General features: G+C 39.9%; 2 protein-coding genes across 3 annotated transcripts; both read right to left on the bottom strand.

Moving 5' to 3' along the window:
• Window positions 1-5381: 5381 nt before the first annotated feature.
• Window positions 5382-7901, bottom strand: LOC135527578 (osteoclast stimulatory transmembrane protein-like). Of its 2 annotated transcripts, none has more exons than XM_064956069.1 (3): window positions 7824-7901; window positions 6323-7337; window positions 5382-6165 (listed from the first exon to the last, which is right to left on the bottom strand). In XM_064956069.1, exons 1-3 carry the CDS (start codon window positions 7865-7867, stop codon window positions 5791-5793), a joined length of 1434 nt encoding a protein of 477 aa, XP_064812141.1. In that variant the 5' UTR covers window positions 7868-7901; the 3' UTR covers window positions 5382-5790. The 2 variants fall into 2 exon arrangements, with proteins under 2 accessions (XP_064812141.1, XP_064812140.1); XM_064956068.1 differs by having other exon boundaries at window positions 5937-6146.
• A 1127-nt stretch (window positions 7902-9028) lies between these two features.
• On the bottom strand, window positions 9029-21203 carry LOC135528313 (Na(+)/dicarboxylate cotransporter 3-like). Its single transcript, XM_064957303.1, has 13 exons — window positions 20877-21203; window positions 19990-20255; window positions 19630-19793; window positions 17318-17378; window positions 17027-17206; window positions 16561-16686; window positions 16395-16487; window positions 15999-16103; window positions 15778-15875; window positions 11686-11798; window positions 11300-11461; window positions 10490-10627; window positions 9029-10374 (listed from the first exon to the last, which is right to left on the bottom strand). Exons 1-13 carry the CDS (start codon window positions 20991-20993, stop codon window positions 10189-10191), a joined length of 1809 nt encoding a protein of 602 aa, XP_064813375.1. The 5' UTR covers window positions 20994-21203; the 3' UTR covers window positions 9029-10188.
• Between the last annotated feature and the right edge of the window lie 2429 nt (window positions 21204-23632).

Genomic DNA, 23632 nt, shown 5'->3' with positions numbered 1-23632 from the left:
ATAAATGTGATAGTGATAAAGCCACCAAATTTCACACAGCTGCGGCGTGTCTAAAGAGGTATGTTTGGCTATAGTGCCATCACAGATTTTGTCCATTACTCCCCTGGTGGCCATTTCCAATATGGCCACCAACCAGTAGCGTGGGGCCATATTGGATTAGAATAACTTGGTCATATCTCCATAAATAATTGGTACATACAGCCCAATGATGGCTTAACATTTTTGAGGGGGTCTGGAAAACACAATAAAATGGCCTAAAAATGTAATGTATCCTTTAAACTTAAACTATAAATGTGGTGAAAACGCATGCCAAATTACTTTTGTGTGTGTATGTTTTCATGGCTAGTTCCAGTAGTTTACATGTAAATACTAAAACGTCATATGGGTGTTCTCTGAAGTTTACTGATTTCAATTATATGCTATTCTCTTTTGAGTCAATTTTAAGAAGAATTACAGGAAACCTTCCCTGTACACATTACTTCAGGTAAAATCCCACAGGAATATATTACAGTATGTCCAGCAGAGAAACAGGTAACCCATTTTAACAAAATACTTGTATGATGAGACCTTTCAGACTTTACACAAACTAAGTAAAAGTCTTAACAAAGATGTCTAGCTATAGTGTCATTGCAGGATTAACCTGTTATATTCAGTGGTGTAGTGCTTTTTTCTTAGGTGCTGGAGCATAAATAAAATGAAAATGACATTTCTAATTCAACGTTTGCACCGTAGCCTGATGAATAATAACATTTTATATGCATAAAACACTTAATCCAAATGCAACATCTCCCTATGCCTATACGCATTGACTTTAATCATTGTTTGTATTTTTAATACCCTTAAAAATAAATGATTCCTATCTTATTTCAAAAGAGGCCATCATCACTGTTAATCATGAATGATAAATGAATCTTGTTTTACAGGTGAAACGTCCAAGCTGCATCTGAATGTCAACCATAACCATGTGATCTCACTCAGTTTCATGAGAATATGCATTTAGATCTTCTTGAGTGATGTGAGTAAATACTATTTGAGCGGATTTCAGAGCAGGGGATATTAATGAGCTACAGACTATCCTATCTGTATTGTTTCCATCAGAGCACATTTATCCTATGGCTCGTGCTGTTTTGGCTTTAGTGAAAAGTGTGTGTGTAACGATATTTGTAGGTGGAAGAAGGTGAAGAGGACCAAGGTGCAGCATGGTACGTGTTCATGGTAAATTTAATAAAGAAACTGAACACTAGAACAAAAAAGCAACAAAGCGGAACAAACTAAACAGTTCTGTCTGGTGCAGACACACAAAGACAGAAAACAACTACCCACAGGCTGCCTAAGTATGGTTCTCAATCAGAGACAACGATAACCAGCTGCCTCTGATTGGGAACCATACCAGGCCTAAACATAGAAGCACAACACCTAGACATACAACATAGAATACCCACCCACATCACACCCTGACCAAACTAAAAATAGAAACATACAAAGCAATCTACGGTCAGGGCTTGACAGTACCCCCCCCCCCCCCCCCAAAGGTGCAGACTCCTGCCGCAAAACTTAAACCCCTAGGCGAGGGTCTGGGTGGGCATCTGTCCGCGGTGGCGGCTCTGGCAACAAACAAAAAATCCAGAAAAACGCATGTCAAAAATGTTAGAAATTGATTTGCATTTTAATGAGGGAAATACAATGTGGCTAAAAAGTATTTAGTTAGCCACCAATTGTGCAAGTTCTCCCACTTAAAAAGATGAGAGAGGCCTGTAATTTTCATCATAGGTACACTTCAACTATGACAGACAAAATGAGGGAAAAAAATCCAGAAAATCACATTGTAGGAATTTTAATGAATTTATTTGCAAATTATGGTGGAAAATAAGTATTTGGTCAATAACAAAAGTGTATCTCAATACTTTGTTATATACCCTTTGTTGGCAATGACAGAGGTCAAACGTTTTCCTGTATAAAAGACAGCTGGGAGACAGAAATTTTCTGATTGAGAGGGGGTCAAATACTCATTTCCCGCATTAAAATGCAAATCAATTTATAACATTTTTGACATGCGTTTTTCTGGATGTTTTTGTTGTTATTCTGTCTCTCACTGTTCAAATAAACCTACCATCATGGGAAAATCAAAAGAAATCAGCCAAGACCTCAGAAACAAAATTGGATACCTCTGCAAGTCTGGTTCATCCTTGGGAGCAATTTCCAAATGCTGAAGGTACCATGTTCATCTGTACAAACAATAGTACACAAGTATAAACATCATGGAACCACGCAGCCGTCATACCGCTCAGGAAGTAGACTCGTTCTGTCTCCTAGAGATGAATGTATTTTGGTGCGAAAGTGCAAATCAATCCCAGAACAACAGCAAAGGACCTTGTGAAGATGCTGGAGGAAACAGGTACAAACGTATCTATATCCACAGTAAAAACGAGTCCTATATTGACATAACCTGAAAGGCCGCTCAGCAAAGAAGAAGCCACTGCTCCAAAACCACCATAAAAAAGCCAGACTACGATTTGTAACTGCACATGGGGACAAATATCGTACTTTTTGGAGAAATGTCCTCTGGTCTGATGAAACAAAAATAGAACTGTTTGGCCATAATGACCATTGTTATGTTTGGAGGGAAAAGGTGGAGCTGAAGAACACCATCCCAACCGTGAAGTACGGGTGTGGCAGGATCATGCTGTGGGGGTGCATTGCTGCAGGAGGGACTGGTGCACTTCACAAAATAGATGGCATCATGAGGAAGTAAAATTAGGTGGATATATTGAAACAACATCTCAAGACATCAGTCAGGAAGTTAAACTTTGATCGCAAATGGGTCTTCCGTATGGACAATTACCCAAAGCATACTTCCAAAGTTATGGCAAAATGGCTTAAGGACAACAAAGTCAAGGTATTGGAGTGGCCATCATAAAGCCCTGACCTCAATTCTATAGAAAATTTGTGGGCAGAACTGAAAAATCGTGTGAGAGCAAGGACCTGATTCAGTTACACCAGCTCTGTCAGGAGGAATGGGCCAAAGTCACCCAACTTATTATGGGAAGCTTGTGGTAGGCTACCCGAAACATTTGACCCAAGTTAAACAACATAAAGGCAATGCTACCAAATACTAATTTTGCGTATGTAAACTTCTGACCCACTGGGAATGTGATGAAATAAATAAAAGCTGAAATAAATAATTATCTCTACTATTATTCTGACATTTCACATTCTTAAAATAAAGTGGTGATCCTAACTGACCTAAAACAGGTTATTTTTACTGGGATTAAATGTCAGGAATTATGAAAAACTGAGTTAAAATGTATTTGGCTAAGTGTATGTAAACTTACCACTTCAACTGTATATGGCATCTTTGGGACATTCTTTTGTTTTACAGACCTCCTCAAACATTTTAAGCCATCATTGTGCTGTATGTACCAATTATTTATGTAAATATGGCCATGTGAATCGTGTCCAGTACAGCCCCATGCAGCTGGTTGGCGGCTGTACAAAAACCCTCAGACTTGATAGAGCTTCATACTACTGCGATGAACTTGATCAACCAAGTTGATTTCACCTTTTGACTCTCTCTCAATCTTAACATTAAGCCTTAACATTAAGATGTCTTGTCATTTCCTTATTTTCGTTATTAGTGATACATTGGTTTAATAAATGCATCCTTATCACCTTTACCTTTTATGTTATGCAACCTGCTTATGATCTCTCTCCTTTGTTGCAGAACCATACACAAATCCAACTTTACCATGTCAAACCACAAGTCCTTAATAAATATGTGAACTTTGGCGCTATCTCTGTCATCCGTTTTCTCTCTGACCAACCCTGGTGATATCTATCCAACCAGTTACCTATCTTTGGTTCTTAGCCTACGTGTCAGCGGCCATTTTGGAAATGATTGCCAGGGGTAATGGACAAAATCTGATATAGCACTATAACCAGAAATACTTCTTCAGACATGACCTAGCTGTGCGTGAAATTTGGTGGCTCTATCACAAAGTCCACAATTTGTTTATTTAGACACTGGACTATGGTCAAAATGACCTCAATTTGACCCCTATTAAGGTCTTAAGAGTACTTTTTTGTCTTTATTATCTGTGGAGTTTATTTAGTGGGTAAATACATTTTTATATTGTTTGGAATGATTTTACCCTATTTTCTTCTAACAGGAAATCTGGAGTGTCAGCCAATTATATTAAGGCCAGGCCAGGCTTCCCAGACTGCCTCCAATCTTCCAAATGTTCTTTAAGGTATCTATTAGTGTACCAAGTTTGATATTTGTATCATAAAATGGAACAATTATTTAACCTATCCGCAGGACTATTTGACCTTCTGTCTCTCATAATCACCCCATTTGACAAAGCTGGTCTTACTTTTACACGATGCTTCATTAATGACATTCAATTTCTATGCTCGCTTGGATTTGAATCAAGAGATCAAGTTACATCCAAGATATACAATGTATTAACCTTTTATTTTGGTACAGAACCAAAGATTTATGTGAAGAGAAATTATATGAATTATACATTTTATTCCAGGCCTCACAGCAACAAAGCATAAAATATTAGACACATAGTCTTGAATTATGAGGTAAAGATGAAGAAAAAAGAAGACGGACAAAATGGCTGGATAAAAAATAGATGAACAGGCGTTCTAATAATACTCTAGCTAAAAGTGCCTTCTGATGCCTTCTGGGAGTTGAAAGCAGTGTGCTGCTAAAAACGCTGAAGCATTTTTGTGGTATGACAAAAAAAGTACAAATATTAATCACAGAGGTACTGAAACGGTTTTTGCTCTCAGATAAAGTTTAAGTCTTAGGTGTCATATGAAAATGAGTTTCACACAATCGAATCCATGATTGACCAGAAATAATAAACGGTATAATACCAAAACACTCAAATAATAATTGTGATTGTTATGCACATTTTAAAGCATGATTATATTAATTCATTTGTAATAACATTTGGAAGGCCCACACATGACACGACTATGTGTCACAATGTTTGCCCTCTGAACATTCATCTGAGTCTAATTAATTGAACTGGACAAATAGTTTGTTGACACAGATTTTCAATGAGTTTGTTTTACGCTCCTTGTTATGAGAATTTTCATAGCCTATTTGTACCTTAAAAACTTCTCAAATGCACTTAGTGTTAGTGACACCTAGTGGGGCTAGGTGTCACCTAGTCGTCTGTTGTTTGTGGAGTTCTCCCTTGCAGTAAGAAACAAAGTAATACATGGTCTTATTCCTTACATGTTAAAAGTAGTTTTACTTTAAAAGGGAACTCAAAGCCATTTTTATAAAATTCTTTAAAAGCATCAACCTTTCACAATATAAAACATTGAGTGATAACGCTTGTGATTGTCTGTTATATGGTCTTTATTTCTTCATTAAGCCTACAAACATGGTTTCATGAGTGTTGTTGAGACAAGGCAACGTGGGCGTAAAAAGGGTGCTCCACGACCAGGAGAAAGGTCATATGACTGTGACAAGGTAACAGGATGCCCAGTCCTGTTCTCAACAGGCCCTTTGGCTCATGGAGAGCAGGATGTTGGCACTGAATTCATCAATTGTATTTTATCACTTTGAAGTTAAAAAATGTTATTCCATGTTTTTCATTTGTGTATTGCCGAATCAGTTCAATCTGAAAATATGGACAAATCGAATCAACAAATTTTCTCCAATTCTAAAATAAATCTATTGTAACGGCAATAGCTCAAGAGGAGCAGTGAATGTATTAAAAGCAGAGGTCTCCCTAATCTACATATAATGACAGCAAGTCAAGCTTCAAATTACGTTTGGTTTGTGTGAACGCGGGTCTCATTCACAGCTTCAATGAAAAATATATTGTTTTCTCTTGTGTCCTGTTTCGCCTGTATCTTCTTCAATAAGAAATTAATTCTTTTTTCCTCCTGCGTTTTGAAGAAGGATGCAGACACTTTCCTGCGGATGCGCCTGGCGTAGACCTCCAGTAACACCATGATGTAGCTCACCAGACAGAGTAGTCCCAGGAAGACCCTCACTCTCAGGTCTGGTGCAGAGGGCTCAATATAACAGTGTAAAGCCTCTGGGCTAAATGTCCAGTCATACTGCTTATGGAGGTTTGCCAGTTCTGTATCCATACAGATAGCTGGGATAATACATAGACCTGGAAAGCGCAGGTGAATCTGTCAGAGAAAAGAGAATCCAGTCCCCATTTGTCCACTGTGTTATTCAATGTCTATATCATCATTGATCTCAAGGCTACACATTATATAATGTCACATTATGTCCCGTGATGTGCCCGACCTTATATAGAAAAGTACTGTATCAATATGGACCTACCTTATATTTCACAGCTATGCTGACAGATGTAGCTGGAACATCCAGCAGCCAAGGCTCACTCACTGTAACTAGATGGTACACAATGTGATCCAAAACCATTATGAAGATAATAACAATAAAATACAAAGTCACCACTACTATGGGAGCAAGACAATTGGTAAATTCCTGTTTTGTTATTTTACAACTTGTGGAATTAACCATATTTTTCAAGTTAGTTGGCTCTATCTGGATTCCATCATCAGATGCTTTTTGCAGCAACTGTCTGGTGATGTAAACATTGTCAAACTTAACTGAAATGACATATGACTTCAGGTAGTAGGCTGATTCAACTATCAGATAGATTAGAAAGATGGCCGCCAGAATCCTGTTTGACAGAAGTTTATAATCCTCCAGCAGTTTATTGGCACGTGAAAAGTCACTCTCAATCTGTTTGCTTACAGTAACAAACATATTTTTGACCTTTGACACATCAATGTGTGTAAAATGATCAAATTTCCTCAACCTGTTAACAATATTCAGTTCTTCCTGTTTCACTTTGATAGCCTCTCTAACAAGATCTCTCTTTGCTTCTTGAAACAGCTCAGATGAGTTTAAAAGAGAGTAGACAAAATCCTCAGAGGTGCACTTTAAAACGTGCATCACCACTCCCATGTTAACGGTTATGTTAAGGATGATGCTCAACACTAACACAATCACAGAGGTGGAAATGATCAGCTTGCGCCCCTGTTTGGTGCCCAGAGTGGGCAGGATCATAGTTAGCACACAACGGAGAGGATGACAGAGGAACGAGAGGAAAAGGATGGCCACGCTATAGATGCAGGCAGCAGTGCTGGAAGTACCACTGTCATATCTCAGGATCTCTGTCATCCAATGGTAGAGGAGACCACCAGTCACCATGGCGATAATGAAACACATAGAAAGTAATGTCAGGACCTCCTTGGCAGCCTGGGTTGGTTTTGAGTAAACATCCCACAGATACTGTAGAGTGGTCTTCATGGCAACCCAAGGTTCTTGCCTGAAAACCAATGATTGTGTGAATTCAAGTTTTATTAGTTGTATGTACAGTATACACATGGTATACACCGTCAAACGAAGTGCTTACTTGCAGGCTCCTCGACAATGCAACAACAATAAGAAATAATAAAAGGTAAGAATACGAACATAAAGTAAATGGCTTATTAGACTAAACATGAAACACATTTTAGAACTGCACTGTATTCTAACTAGGCTGTAAATTTGATCAAACTGCAATATCCACCATTCTGACTATCATCATGTATTGTTTTAATATCAACATTATACAAGAGCAGAATAGCTTATTATTGTGTAATTAACACTTTAATAAGCCAGCTTTCTTAATTTCACAAGAAGGGCATAGCACAATTCACTGTGAAAATAATATACATTTTACCATAACATTAATTTCTTTAATCATCTCATAAATAGCTGTCCAGTAACCTAACGTCTCTTTCACTCAAAAGACTGAAAAATGAACACCTACCTCAATGAAAAGCCAAAGCCCATGCACTCAGTAATGCTCTTCATTCTCCTTGGCAACAGTGCATGTGAAGTTACACAGTTGTCTGATGGGGGTAACTGTGAAGTTTGATACAGGAACTTATCATGCACAGTCATTGGCACATAGATGTGTAAGACTGTTCCCAAAGGGAACAGAAGGGCTCTTGCTCATGCTCACATGCTGACACACACTCACTGACATTGACAGGCATAACAAATCAACACATGATGGAACATGCAATACTTGGTGACTAATCATTTAGGGAAGTACTGGTGAGTTAAAAGGTTCTATATGAGCATTGTGGTATCCTATTTTAAGGTCGAAAACATAACCCCGTGGGAGGTCATACTACTACTGACTGATAGGAGGGGGGATTGCTATGATCTGGGAAACTATGAGCATGTGAGCAATTGTGCGAGTTTTCCAAAATAAAATCTTTAGCTGGGGCTTTTTTAAATTTCCCTTTGTATTACAGTCAATTAATACGTATATTTGAATGGTTGAGCATCAAGGTTGAGCAATTTCATGTTGTGGTACGACTTGTCGAACTTCCTTTTCCAAAATGTTATGTATTCCTTTTCCAACAAGTTCTTCTATTTGATGTGCATCCTGTCTTACTTTTTTAACAAAGTGTCATTGTGTTCTGCTGTAGTTTGTCTCATTTAATGGCGGCTCCACCAATGACCCTTCCTCTCTTACACTGAGTAACTACTTCAGAGTTCTGCTGAGTTAACCATGTGCCAGACCTTGAGACTTTACATAGACAAATAGACACTATAAGGAATGTACAGCCCTTTACCATTCTTTAGAGAAACAGGGGCCAAAATATCACCGCTTGGTTCCAGACACATGTAGAAATTGTGTTCCAAACCAATTTCAATGCAACTTTCTTTCAAATGTGTTGTTCGCTTGTTTGTTCGTCTCATTTGGCTTATTGGGTATCTTGTTTGGTGCTTTCAGGCATAAGGCTGTTGAATGAGACTTGATTCCAGTACATTTTATGCTGTGTCACCTGGGTCAATGATTAAAACTAAAAAGGACTAGAGTGGCATGGCCCCCGTCTGAATATCATCTCATGGTTTGAGTTGCTCTGTAGTATATATTACTGTGTGGCATGTCTGTCGGTGCCTGCTCACTGACATCAGCTAAATAGAACAATTCCATGGATTGACGAAAAAAGAAAAGAACCCATTTGCTGTTGAGTTTTATTTGGTAACAACAATAGTATTAAGAAAATAACAAAGCTCCAAAATGTGCATTGATAAACCTAAACGTACTACACAAAATGCAAACTACGGTAGAAAATGGTTAATTAGATTTCCACGTACCACATTTCAAATGATTACTTCAAATGAAATAAGATCAGAAAATCACGATTTCTGTATTTTAAAGACATGATGAAAAGTAAAAATGACCTTCTGTGTGTAACTTAGAATGTGTTAAAACATGTGCAGTCAGTGACCCCATGGGCTAGGTAAGTATCTTTCCATGAATAATTCACAAACGCCTGTTGTGCATCAAGACAGTCACAGATTATCCAAACTAAAGATGAATGGAGGATCAAGTTCAAGTGTGATTTACTAGTAGGTGGCGGACTTGGAGGTTGAGCGTTCAGTGTGATGAAATGGATTGGGTCTATTATCATCAAGCAGACTGCTAACACCCTAATCAATAAGGATTATCCTCACAAATACTATCTAGGGAATGTTACAGTGACAAATGAGACAGACAATCGCAAAGTGGCACACTGAACACCAGAGGTCACTAAGATGCAAGGCATTTCAGCAAGCATAGCGACAGAATGATGACACAGACATCACCAGTGTCTGGACAAAAACGGTGTCCGACTTGACTTGTTGTATAACTGTGGAAGAGAATGTAACAACAGACAGACCAACCACTGTCTATTCTGTCACCCCCTGCCCTGCCCAAACAAATTAACTTCAAATGGAAACTTGGCATGGGGACCTAAAACAAACCAGGACAAAACATTGGACACATCTGGGAGACCAGGGGTTCGTGGCATGTGACAAGCAAGAAAATTAGCTGATAGAATTTAGTATAATCTACACGACAGAGGAAGTAGAGCACAAGGAGAGCCTGAACAAAAAAATCTAAACTCATATAGTATACAGTAGGCAAATGGAAGAATCTAGAAGTGTACAGTACATTCGCAACATGGTATAGCCATCACACCATAGGCTAAATAACTTAAAGTAACGGCTAATGCTCCCCAAATCTATAGTTGACTTTTGTACATATTCAGAAATGCTGCTCTAGTATTTACTATATAATACCGTGTAATACTTTGTATTGGATAAGCTTCAGATCTACGGTATGCAGTGTATCACAAACTAGTAAGGTTGAAAGGTGGGACAGAGGGGAACTGTATATCTGTGACAGTACTGGACATGTTGACTGGACGGGCCCAGTCTGGATAAGTCTCCAAACTGAACATGGCACGACCCCAAGTATTCATGGCCAGAGAAACTGATAAAATGCCCAAAATGTTCATCACAAAGCCCGTTTTCACCTGGGAACAGAGAAACCAAACTGATGTAAATCATCTATCTACTAGGATAGAGTATATTTAAGTTTAAGAACAGTCTGAAATATGGTCACACAGTATATTGTCGTGAGGATCTTACCATGTCCTTCACCAGAAGATGGCCAGATGCAAAGGCAATGGAGTTGGGAGGGGTGGAGACTGGCAACATGAAGGCAAATGAACATCCTGTTGTCGCAGGTATCATGAAGTAAAGAGGATTCACCTTGACAAACATAGCCTGTAGAGAGGAGACAAACACAGACATTGATATTATTTTGCAGAAATATTGTGTTAATGGAGAATAATAATACTTTGAAACAGTTTTCTGCAGATTAACACAAGTAACACAAATGAACAAAGAGTGTGTGAATCCACATCGCATTCAATAAGTGGCAACGATATTCCAAATTCTTAGTAACGTACTTGGCTTAGAAATGTTGCTGGAGATAAGTAACCCTTGTCAGGGTGATACTGGATGATACTGGTTGGATGATATTATTGCTTAGATTTAACAATACTGTAAGACATTGGCACAGACAGACGAAGACAACTGGTTACTGATAACTGTGGTTAATGTCCAACAGAACAGCCACGGTGCTACACTGACAGATCTGTTGACCCCATGACAAACACTAAAAAAGTAAATTGTTGTGGGAGATTAGAGTAGAGAGCATCAACTTCCCCATTATGTTTTCCCATGGGGGGGGATTAGTAATACAGTGGAGTTCAAGGCTTTATGGTACTGTAGTTCACAAGGGTATTCAAAAATACTACACACAAAATACGCCTTTCTTCAAAATGAGTGCCGACTGACCTCTTCATACCCACAGGGTACTTCATTCTTAATAATGGAAACATCTAACTAAATGTTGAGTGTTCTGGGCATGTCATACAGTAGCTGACAGCTCACCAGTTCAGCGATGACGGGCAGGAATATGATAATGGTGGCGGTGTTGCTGGCGAACTCTGTGAAGCAGGCCAGGAAAGCGGTGATAAACATGACTGCCACAGCAGGAGGGACCTGAGCGATAGGCTGGAGGTAGGCTCCTATCCACGCCGCCAGTCCTGACTCCTACACCACAGGGACAGAGCATCAAGACAGCCCTTGACTCAGTAGTAGCAGAAATAGGTCAGAAAGTATAGAAATCACCACACAACAGCTATTCGAATGTACACAAATGAGAATGTGAGTTAAAGGGATTTCATATCTATGGTGTGCACCCTTAAACATGAAAGGGGTTTACCCATAGAGATCTTAAGGATTAATGATTCTATATCTAAATGATATGGTTTTACCTCACATCCCTTGGCCATGGCAAAGCCTCCACCCAGCAACAGAATGATATTCCATGGGACACATTCCTGTGCTTTCTTCCATGATAGTAGAGGAACATATGGAGTATTTGGTGCTGTGGAAAACATGACAGGGTATGAAATTGACATCTGCCCAACAGACAAATCCAGGTCAACCACCCAAATATCAGAATATCTAACCTGCAGGGAGCTTTGAAAAGAGGCAATAAAGAAAGAGCTGCAGCTAGGGGTTAGTGGTCAAAGTAACGGTTATCGAATCAAATTTGATTTGTCACATGCGCCGAATACAACAGGTGTAGACTTATAAACTGTTAACCAACAATGCAGATTAAATAAAAAAATAAAAAATAAAAGTAACAAATAATTAAAGAGCAGCAGTAAAATAACAGTAGCGAGGCTATATACAGGGGGTACAGGGGGTACCGGTACAGAGTCAATGTGCGGGTGCACAGGTTAGCTGAGGTAATTGAGGTAATATGTACATGTAGGTAGAGTTATTAAAATGACTATGCATAGATAAAAATAGAGAGTAGCAGCAGCGTAAAAGAGGGGGGTGGGGTGGTGGAGGGGACAATGCAAATAGTCTGGCTAGACATTTGATTAGATGTTCAGGAGTCTTATGGCTTGGGGGTAGAAGCTGTTTAGAAGCCTCTTGGACCTAGACTTAGCGTTCCGGTACCGCTTGCCGTGCGGTAGCAGAGAGAACGGTCTATGACTAGGGTGGCTGGAGTCTTTGACAATTTTTAGGGCCTTCCTCTGACACAGCCTGGTATAGAGGGCTGAGACGCAAAGAAAGTTCAAGGAGAGGGGCTACAAGAATGATCAGATTAATATTGCCATTGAGAAAATTCAAAACAAAACGTCGTAGCACCATTAGGTGTAAAAACTTTACCTATCCAGTTGCGACCCACTTCTTGGAGGCAGGCCACTCGATTTCGTCTCTGCGTTATATTGGAATCGAACATGTCACCCTCCCTAGGAGAGGGGGTGACCTTGATAATTTATTGTTAAAACGAGAGGCTGCCTGGATCTTTAATTTAAAGACCCCTGCGCCCTTCGGTCTCAACGTAGACTTTGATCTGAAGCCATTCTTGTGATTATTGTGACTTTGCCATTGTTTGTAATTGTTTGTAAACTTGTGTAGTCAAATTAATCTATGATCGTATGCTATCCATTTGTTGTTTGTATGCTGTTGTTTGCATGACATTTTAATATTTGATTATTAGCCAATGATATTAGACCACTCTTGGCCATGATTACAGACACCTGTGTCTTTTGACACTATATAAACGAGTCATCCCGCAGTGTTTGTGATTATACCCTGATGAAGACAGCTTGGCAGTCGAAACGTTGGTAATTAAATGTTTGCATCTGAGCTCCTCGAGTGTGCGGCTCTCTTTTATTTTCGAGTTTTCTACTCCGCTAGCCAGCACCTCGTCTTAATAGGTGTGCGTTTCTTTTTCTTTCTAGATAGAGGTTGTGGATGACAGGAAGCTTGGCACCAGTGATATGCTGGGCCGTACGCACTACCATCTGCAGTGCCGTGCGGGCGGAGGCCGAGCAGTTGCCATACCAGGCAGTGATGCAACCCATCAGGATGCTCTTGATGGTGCAGCTGTAGAACCTTTTGAAGATCTGAGGACCCACTTAGTGGACAAAATAAGGCTGGTTGGGGTTTTGTTTCTTTCTCGGGTACCGCTCTGCCGGACATTTTTCCTTTGTCAATGCCCAGCAAAACATAAAGTTATGAATATAACTACTGTTCCCTGAGGGGAGGGAACGAGGTACAACATCACTATGGGAGTTGTGCTATTGTTGTACAGAGTGAACTGACTGAAAGGGAACTATTACTTCACAGGCTAATTTTTAACATACCTACTCAAAATAGTTTATAATAAAGAACATTAAAGAGCTCAATGCCAAACGTGTACAAATTCTAATCTCGCTGGAAAAACACGAGGGTAGAAAATGAAAACACTGGTATTTCTGTTGCATAAGAAGTTGTGTGCTATGTTAAACCAGTGGGTGAACACAGAGCAAAGTACACAGAGCAAACCAAAGTGTGGCAACACATTTTTGAGGGATTAATAATAAGGGGCGACAGTCTTACCTCACGACGGGACTCTGCTCAGACTCACTAATCTACGTCATTAACATTCCTCCAGTTATTTACGGTACTTTACAACAGAGCCAATACAAGTTCTGCTTCAGAAATGGATTAATGAAATTTCAAAAAACTTATTCTGCCTTAATAGGAGTCAATGTTACTGTAATTTCTGTCTGATGAGGCATGACTGAATATTAATGTGACTTTAAAAACCCAGATCTACAGTGCGTTCGGAAAGTATTCAGACCCCTTCCCTTTTTCCACATTTTGTTACGTTACAGCCTTATTCTAAAATTGATTAAATGAAATACTCCTCAATCTACACACAATACCCCATAACGACAAAGAGAAAACAGGTTTTTATAAAAAATTTAAAACAGAAATACCTTATTTACATAAGTATTCAGAACCCTTTGCTATAAGACTTGAAATTGAGCTCTGGTGCATCATGTTTCCATTGATCATCCTTGAGATGTTTCTACAACTTGATTGGAGTCCACCTGTGGTAAATTAAATTGATTGGACATGATTTGGAAAGGCACACACCTGTTTATATATGGTCCCACAGTTGACAGTGCATGTCAGAGCAAAAAACAAGCCACGAGGTCTAACAAATTGTCCAAAGAGCTCTGAGACAGGATTGTGTCGAGGCACAGATCTGGAGAAGGGTACCTGTCACGGGTGTGATTTGGGGTGGGCATTCTATGTTGTTTGTTTTGACCGGGTATGGTTCTCAATCAGGGACAGCTGTCTATCGTTGTCTCTGATTGGGAATCATACTTAGGCAGCCTTTTTTCCTTTTGGTAGTTGTGGGTAGGTGACTTTGTTTGTGCATGTATAGCCTTACGGAGCTTCACATTCGTTTTTGTTGTACTATTGTTTTGCTGGCGACATTTGCAAATAAAGGAAAATGTACGCTCACAACACTGCACCTTGGTCCATTCCATACGACGATCGTGACAGTACCAAAACATTTCTGCAGCATTGAAGGTCCCCAAGAACCCAGTGGACTCCATCATTCTTAAATGGTAGAAGTTTGGGACCACCAAAAACCAGATGGTCACTCTGACAGAGCTCCAGAGTTCCTCTGAAGAGATGGGCAAACCTTCCAGAAGGACAGCTATCTCTGCAGCACTCCACCAATCAGGCCTTTTAGTAGAGTGGCCGGACGGAACCAACTCCTCAGTAAAAGGCACATGACAGTTGGGTTGGAGTTTGCCAAAAGGTACCTAAAGGAACCTCAGACCATGAGAAACAAGATTCTCTGGTATAATGAAACCAAGATTGAACTCTTTGGCATGAATGCCAAGCGTCACGTCTGGAGGAAACCTGGCACCATCCCTACGGTGAAGCATGGTGGTGGCAGTATCATGCTGTGAGGATGTTTTTCAGAGGCAGGGACTGGGAGACTAGACAAGATCAAGGGAAAGATGAACGGAGAAGAGTACAGAGAGATCCTTGATGAAAACATGCTCCAGAGTAATCAGGATCTCAGGTTCACCATCCAACTGGACAACGACCCTAAGTACACAGACAAGACAACGTAGGAGTGGCTTCACTGCCAAAGGTACTTCAACAAAGTACTGAGTAAAGGGTCTGAATACTTATGTAAATGTGATATTTCATTTTTTAAATATATATACATTTGCAAAAATGGCTAAAAACCTGTTTCTGTTTTGTTATGATGGCATATTGTGTGTACGTTGATGAGGGGAAAAAACAATTTAATCAATTTTGGAATAAGGCTGTAACCTAACAAAATGTGGAAAAAAGTCAAGGGGTCTGAATACTTTCCGAATACAATGTATACAGCTGCTTCACTCCATCTAATCTTTTGATTTGAAAAGATACAGTTTTCTCTATATCAGTACAGAAAGGCTGTATGATTTGAGACAGTGGTATTTTAAATTGACATATTCTAAAAATGTATTTCTCATTATTTGGGACATATCCTTTCTGGTACTGACCTCTAGAATCAAACCACCAGCTAAGAGAGGGCTTCTGGGAAGGGAAGAAGAATAGGATTGATACAATGATCACTCCAGTGGTCGCATCTGACACATACCTACAGTAGGAAGAGAATCAAAGAAGAGGAAGTCATGATGCGGCTGGTTTCCTCAAGCCTCCAGTGAATTATACAGACATATCCTAGTTAATGGGCAGTGGATTGTCAGCTTGTCTCTCTTACCCTTTGTTGAAAAACGTGGACCATCCAGTAACAAATTTAGGATCTCTTGTAAACAGGAGAACGGCAAACAAAATGAAAAAGAATGCGATGGCTCCTTCTGCAAAGCTAAAATGGAAGATAGGAAATGATTGTCTCAGGAATTCTACATTACCACCGACATATAGTCCAGAGGGTCTAGAACAGGGGTAGGGTCTAGAACAAGGGTAGTCATCTTTAGTCCTGGAGGACTGCAGCAGGCGCTTTGTTCCATCCCAGCATTAACACACTGATTCAAATAAACAATCTAAAATGTGAACAATGTGGCCCTCCTGAACTAGAATTAGCCACCTCTGGTGTAGGGCATGATTTAAGACTGGAGCATGTTGCCTGTGATTTAGTCTAGAGATATGTCCTTACTTTATGGGGCCTAGTTTTCTGTAGTCTTCATCAATCACGGCCTCAGCCTTCGCCTCTGCTTGTGCTCTTTCGTCCTGTTTCTTCACACACAACCTGAACACAAAATAATAGTATGACAATAATGTGGAATTATCTGACAGGTAGAAGAATGTATTCACCATCATACCGTGTATTCAAGCCCCCGTAGAGGAAAGAAATCCATAGCCATCCCAAGATGAGGAAGAACACCATGAGAGGAAATGCGAATGCAAACCAAGAGCCAAAATTGATCAAGTCGCACTCTGGGAAGTAACTAGAACACAAAGAAGCAACTGTCAAAAACGGTACAGCAAACGTGAATAAAGTAGTTTTTATGGTCTAAATGTAACATGTACACAGCTATTTGCCAGTTAAATCCTAACAGGCCTTTAAGAGGGACGTCTGAAGTTCTACAATGTCTGAAACATCCCAGTACCTCGTCTTTTTTCATAATGGTTAAAAGTTTGTACGTTGTACAAAACCCTCTACTATAGACCTCCTCAGAGAGACATTGTCACCTTACAGATCATTATTGCTCTATCCAATGGGCCTGAGAGGGTATGTTCAGATGCAGTAGGGGAAAGTGAGATCAGCCAAGTCTTCAACTTGGGTACCTCTTAAGTTGTCCAATGAGGATGAGGTTTGGTGCAGTGCCTGTCAGGGTGGCAGTCCCTCCGATACTGGCAGCATACGGGATACATATCAGGAAGCCTTTCCACACCTTCATCTGGTACTCGGACTCTGTCCTGATCTCCTCTGCAGTACTCCCATCTGAACGCTCCATCCGATCAGGTCTGAAGATATAATTATACCAACATTAGTAAATAGCTACACGATAACCATGAATCCTATTTTAACAACATGAGAGCTTCAATTGTTCAGTTTGTTTGTGTTTGCTTTCTTACCCGTCTATAGACAAGATCTGTTTTTCAGAGGGCAGTGCATGCAGCTTTACTCGTGCTTGACCTGATGGATGTTGAAGTGAACAGGTTGTGTTATTCTCTCCATTGTTTACTCTGCGGTGACATGACGTCATGACATTTCCATATTGAAGACCAATTTGAACGTGATTTAGGCGGTCATCTAAGTGTAAATAAAGGCTCAATTTTTTAAATTCACACGACATCTACTGAGAATCAACACGTTTCCCATGAACCAATCACTGTGAGGCTACAGTATCAATAGCTCTAGAATGAATGAGACAAGCTATAACAGAGATATTTAAACATTTCTTTCTCATCAAAGCCTGTGAGTTCCAGTTTTCTAAGTAGGTTGTCTTTAGGCCTTCGTCATATTTAATATATGACTTGAAAGGCGGCTAATATGTTTAATCAACTATCATTTGAATATTGACTTAAATGTAAATGTAAATGTTGGGCACCGAAGTTCCATGTGATGGAACAGGTAGTTGTAAAACATTTCACACCTTCAGTTACCTATTACAGTTTTAGTGTGGAAATATCACTCTCGGCTTTAGAAAGTTGAAGTATAGTATGTTTGTTTTTGTAAGCACTACAAACAATTTGCATTGCAGTGTCGAAAAGACCCAATTTGTCCTGGCTTGGCTACTTAATATTTTTTTAAATTTTCACTCGATGTACACTACTGGTCAAAAGTTTTTGTACACCTACTCATTCAAGGGTTTTTCTTTATTTTACTATTTTCTACATTGTATAATAATAGTGAAGACATCAAAACTCTGAAGTAACACATATGGAATTATGTAGTAACCAAAAACGTGTTAAACAAATCAAAATATGTTTTATATCTGAGATTCTTTAAAGTAGCCACCCTTTGCCTTGATGATAGCTTTGCAAACTCTTGGCATTCTCTCAACCAGCTTCACCTGGAATGCTATTCCAACAGTCTTGAAGGAGTTCCCACATATGCTGAGCACTTGTTGGCTGCTTTTCCTTCACTCTGTGGTCCGACTCAACCCAAACCATCTCAATATGTTTGAGGTCGGGGGATTGTGGAGGCCAGGACATCTGATGCAGGACTCCATCACTCTCCTTCTTGGTCAAATAGCCCTTACACAGCCTGGAGGTGTGTTTGGTCATTGTCCTGTTGAAAAACAAATGATAGCCCCACTAAGCCCAAACCAGATGGGATGGCGTATCGCTGCAGAATGCTGTAGAAGTCATACTGGTTAAGTGTGCCTTGAATTCTAAATAAATCACAGACAGTGTCACCATCAAAGAACCCCCACACCATAACACCTCCTCCTCCATGCTTTACGGTGGGAAATACACATGCAGAGATAATCTGTTCACCGACACCGTGTCTCACAAAGACACAGCGGTTGGAACCAAAAATCTTCAATTTGGACTTCAGAACAAAGGACAAATCTCTATTGGTCTAATGTCTATTGCTCGTGTTTCTTGGCCCAAGGGAGTCTCTTCTTCTTAATGGTGACCTTTAGTACTGGTTTCTTTGTATCAATTTGACCATGAAGGCCTGACTCACCCAGTCTCCTCTGAACAGTTGATGTTGAGATGTGTCTGTTACTTGAACTCTGTGAAGCATTTATTTGGGATGCAATTTCTGAGGCTGGTAACTCCAATGAACTTATTCTCTGCAGCAGAGGTAACTTTAGGACTTCCATTCCTATGGCAATCCTAATGAGAGCCCGTTTCATCATAGCGCTTGATGGGTTTTGCGATTGCTCTTGAAGAACCTTTCTTGAAATTTTCCGTATTGACTGACCTTTATGTCTTAAAGTAATGATGTACTGTCATTTCTCTTTGCTTATTTCAGCTGTTCTTGCCATAATATGGACTTGGTCTTTTACCAAATTGGGCTATCTTCTGTATACCCCCTATCTTGTCACAACACAACTGATTGGCTCAAATGCATTAAGAAGGAAAGAAATTCCACAAATCAACTTTTAACAATGCACACCTGTTAATTGAAATGCATTCCAGGTGACTACCTCATGAAGCTGGTTGAGAAACTGCCAAGAGTGTTTAAAGTTGTCATCAAGGCAGTGTCTATTTGAAGAATCTCAAATATAAAATACATTTTGATTTGTTTTACACTTTTTTGGTTACTACATAATTCCATATGTGTTATTTCATAGTTTTGATGTCTTCACTATTATTTGACAGTGTAGAACATAGTAAACATAAAGAAAAAACATTAAATGAGTAGGTGTTCTAAAAACCTTTGACCGGTAGTGTATATGGGACAGTTGGAGAAACCCTACACAGCAACTCACCCTCTGTCTCGTCTTTCACCTTACAGTTTTCCTTCAGAGTGTCCAGGTCTCCAAAGAGACTCTCCAGGATGGCGTTAGCAATGGGAAGCATCATGGCCGTTGTTGCGGTGTTACTGAGCCACATGGACAGGAAGGCAGAGGTGATCATCATTCCCAAAATCAACCTGCATAGAGCGATGTACACATGGGTCCGGAGTAAGTGGAGTGACACATCAATACATTTAATCTTTCTGATAATATGATTATGTAGGCTATATTTTGCCATATGCAGGGCATTCACATTAGATGATGGAAAATAATCCCAAAATATAAATTATGATGAATTTATTACTGTTGTATATGGCGATATAGTCTTCTCACCAGGCTGGTTTGACTCCAACAATCTTAAGAACTTTCAGAGCTATTCTGCGATGCAGACCCCATTCCTCAATAGCTGACGCCATAACAAGACCACTGAGAAAGAGAAAATTGGTATCGAGGAAGTACTGGGGGCAGACTTTTTTGGATGGAAGAATTCCCATGGTTGGAAAGAGGCAAACGGGTAGCATGGCAGTGACAGCTAAGGGAAGAGCCTCTGTGCACCAGAACACAGCCATCAGCAGCACCACGTACAGGCATTTCCCCTCCTGCAAAACATAACAGAAACATGTTGGTGAACACCCAAGAGGAAAAGCCAACTGTACCATTTACAAAGGTGATCTATTTAATTCATGTTTGTATCGTGCTGTGGAAAGTTAAATGTACAAGGAATGTACCTTTTTAATGTGACTGGATTTCTAATATTAGGGGGAGAATTGTAAATGAAGAAGTCTTTGAAGTTATTAGTAAGGGCTCAGATTGGGCTGTGGTTATGATTAAAGAAGGGGGGATGGAGTTAAGCCAAGTTATGGATGTAAGGATTGTGTTTTTAGACATATGATGGAGCAGGGCCATGTCCTATACACTGGAATAACATGATCACCCTAAAACAGATCAAAAGTAGAGAATTGTGGGTTTTAATCTAATGGGGCTCTTCTTAGGATCCTGATTATAATTTCAGTGAAGACCAACAGATATCAGGTTAAAGGGTGTTCTTGTTCGGGTTTAAAGGCAGGTGTGGATATTAAGGATAATATCAATTTTAGGCTTGATATGGTTTAGCAATTTGGTTAAGGTATAACTTAAAAGTTGAATCTACTTCTTCTTGTAAATTAGAGGAATAAATGGTTCCAGTAAGAATATCTGTTCATCTTCCAATAACCACGTACCTTTTCTGGTAGCCCGAAAAGTAGCGGGAGAAGAATGAGTGGAGTGAGGAAAAGAATAAGTTGTTTCTTGACACACCAAAGTTTCTTAGCGAATGTTGATATGGTTTCCATTTCCATGTCGAATATGAGCGTCAAAGCTCGTTATGTTACGCCTTAGTGCAGAACTTGACGCCTCTATCTCTTTTATTACCTTGACTTTGTTGTTTTTGCAATCTTGGAGAAGCTTAACTATTGGCTTACAGTTTAACTCCTAGCGCGTTGTTCAAGTTATTATGGATGTGCGCAAATTGAGCCTGTTCTCTGATTGTCCCATCAGGCAGATGATTTATTTTGTTTTACTGATAACAACCAAAATGCAAAGCATTCCAGCAGTCTGGTTGTCTGGTTCCTCCCTGCAAAACAGATGCCATGTCATCGTTAATCAAAAACTGTCAATCATCATGTGATCTTATAGCCTATAACCCATCCATGGAGGATCCCACAAGGAAACGGACCAAACAGGTAAGACATGTAAAACTGTATTTAAGGGGGTAGGGACTTGAACCACTGACCTTGCTTGAAGTTATTAAAGGATAAGAGCAACATGCCTCTGTGCCATAAATGTCAGGACCTTTAAGCAGAATTCATAAGTTTGGGGGGAAAAATGAAGACCAACTACATGGAGACTACTATTGTAATCAGTAACATTTGATCAAACACAGTTTACTTCGTCTAGTTGTTTTTTGTAGATAATTGAAAGATAGGCCTGTGTCCTATTGCATTTGCTGGATAAAGAGGTGACTTCAGTTCATTTGTTATTTCGTTGGCGGCTCCCACAATTGCGCGCACAACAACGCAATATATAAGATGTTCTTTTATTAGTCCATAGAGATGGAAATTTGTCTTCTACTTTTTTTTACCCAAACCCTCCGACACACACATACATAGGCACTAGTGATGCGCGTTTTCCTCATAACCCGCAGTCCTCGGGGTTTTACCCGCACGGTGGGTGGTTTATGGTCATGCAACATTGTGTGGATGAAGGGTGGGTGGTGTATGGGTTGGTGGGTGGCGTGTAGGTTAAATAAAGGTAAGATGATACTTTTTTTTTGTTTAAATCTATGAATGTATAATTATTGTGCAATTGATATATTTAGGCTACAAAGCGTTTTTTATGTTAGGCTATATGGCATTAGTGCGTAAACCTAGACTTTAGGGCCTAACTGTTGGCGCGCCAAATAGCCCACGTGCCAATAGCCGAATGCTTTTGTGAACGGGCTGAAAAAGTTAACGTAGATCCACTGAGGCAAAAAAGGACAATGTCGGCGTTTAATTCAATAAGAGTAAAGCTGCGAAATGGAGAGTTGAAAGAGAAGGGAGTGGCAGAATAAATATTTATGGGAAAGGTAAAAGAGGATGACAGTACCTTGACCAGCTAGGTTATGTGTGATGATTGTGAGGCACTATACAAATTCGACAGTCACAAGACGGGGACTTCAAATAGGCATGGTATGTCAAGGGAACTTTTAAGACTACTGTTCAGGTCGGTTCAATGGAAACTGAAATCTGGACATGACTGTAGATCTATAACCTCTCACATAGCCTTAATATCAACTCCTGCAGAATTAAGCATTTCTTGCAATATAATTATATAGGTCTACTATACGTATGCAACATTTCGTCTTTGCAACAGGAGTGGAGAAAATGACGGAATTCGTTCAGCATCTTGAGAGAATGCGAATGGCATTTAAAATACTGTCTGTAGAGGTGCTGTCTTTATCAGCATCATAAAAGCGGATCGTTTTTCAACCACATAAAATATGCATCCAAGCCGAACTGAAATTTTATCAGAAACATGTTGGGTCATTTTCACATCTTTATATTTCATTATAACCGGGCAAACTGATGGCATTTGGACATTTTGCACAGAAATTCGTTCTCGTTTTTTTGTTTATGTTGTTAGTCCTATTGCATGTTCTCAACGGTCCCTAAACGTTTGTTCTGCAAATGAAGCAGAGATGACAAAGAAAACCTTACCGATGTCAACTAGATTGACGCATTCATTCTATCGATTTATGACATTATTCTGCTCTGCAAGGGTTTATTTAGTTTTCTAAAGAAACTGCTATGTATCTAATTACAGACAATCTGCTATGTATCTAATTACAGCCACTACTACACACAAGGTTTAAGAGGCTGCAGCAGAGGTCTCCAAACGTTCCTAACCATCAATGATATTTCTGCAGGGACAATGTGGAGTGATGTGGAGTGGGCCTACTTTTGTTACATCTGCTCCTGTCACGACCTTTACTGCTCATCCTGTGTCTCCTTGATCTGCCGCCACTCCCCCAGTGCTCTCTCCCTCTCTCTCTCTCTCTCTCTCTCTCTCTCTCTCTCTCTCTCTCTCTCTCTCTCTCTCTCTCTCTCTCTCTCTCTCTCTCTCTCTCTCTCTCTCTCTCTGTGTGTGATTGTGTGGGTGGAGACAGGTGTGCTGGAGTCAGAGAAGATCCCCACCAGCTGCAATCTGTTCCATAATCAAGACCTCTACAAATACTCAGTCCTGTCACTTCCACACTGCCAGATCGTAATCTCTGCTCAGTCAGTCTACGGTTCTAGCCGTTTGTGACGATTTAAATCCTGTTGTGCCTGTTTTCCTTGCCTCACTCTGACTCTGGTCCCTGTCTCCAGTCCCACGTCTTCTCATCCTGCTACTCTGTCCTGGATTCCCCTCCGGACCTGCTTACCCTGTCCCAACCCCTCTCGCTCCAGCCTCAGCC

This window comes from Oncorhynchus masou, chromosome 33 (genome assembly GCF_036934945.1).
Source record: "Oncorhynchus masou masou isolate Uvic2021 chromosome 33, UVic_Omas_1.1, whole genome shotgun sequence".
In the NCBI taxonomy this organism is placed as follows: domain Eukaryota; kingdom Metazoa; phylum Chordata; class Actinopteri; order Salmoniformes; family Salmonidae; genus Oncorhynchus; species Oncorhynchus masou.
This window is presented reverse-complemented; position numbering and strand designations above follow the sequence as displayed.

Excerpts from the sequence above, each read along its gene's own strand:
- LOC135527578 (XM_064956069.1), bottom strand. The coding sequence starts at position 7,867 with ATGAAGAGCATTACTGAGTGCATGGGCTTTGGCTTTTCATTGAG. Across the intron at positions 7,338-7,823 it reads GGCTTTGGCTTTTCATTGAG|GCAAGAACCTTGGGTTGCCA; the intron begins GTAGGTGTTCAT and ends ATTGGTTTTCAG. Across the intron at positions 6,166-6,322 it reads GCATAGCTGTGAAATATAAG|ATTCACCTGCGCTTTCCAGG; the intron begins GTAGGTCCATAT and ends TTTCTCTGACAG.
- LOC135528313 (XM_064957303.1), bottom strand. The coding sequence starts at position 20,993 with ATGGAAATGGAAACCATATCAACATTCGCTAAGAAACTTTGGTGTGTC. Across the intron at positions 16,488-16,560 it reads TACGGGGGCTTGAATACACG|GTTGTGTGTGAAGAAACAGG; the intron begins GTATGATGGTGA and ends TTTTGTGTTCAG. Across the intron at positions 10,375-10,489 it reads ATCTTCTGGTGAAGGACATG|GTGAAAACGGGCTTTGTGAT; the intron begins GTAAGATCCTCA and ends CTCTGTTCCCAG.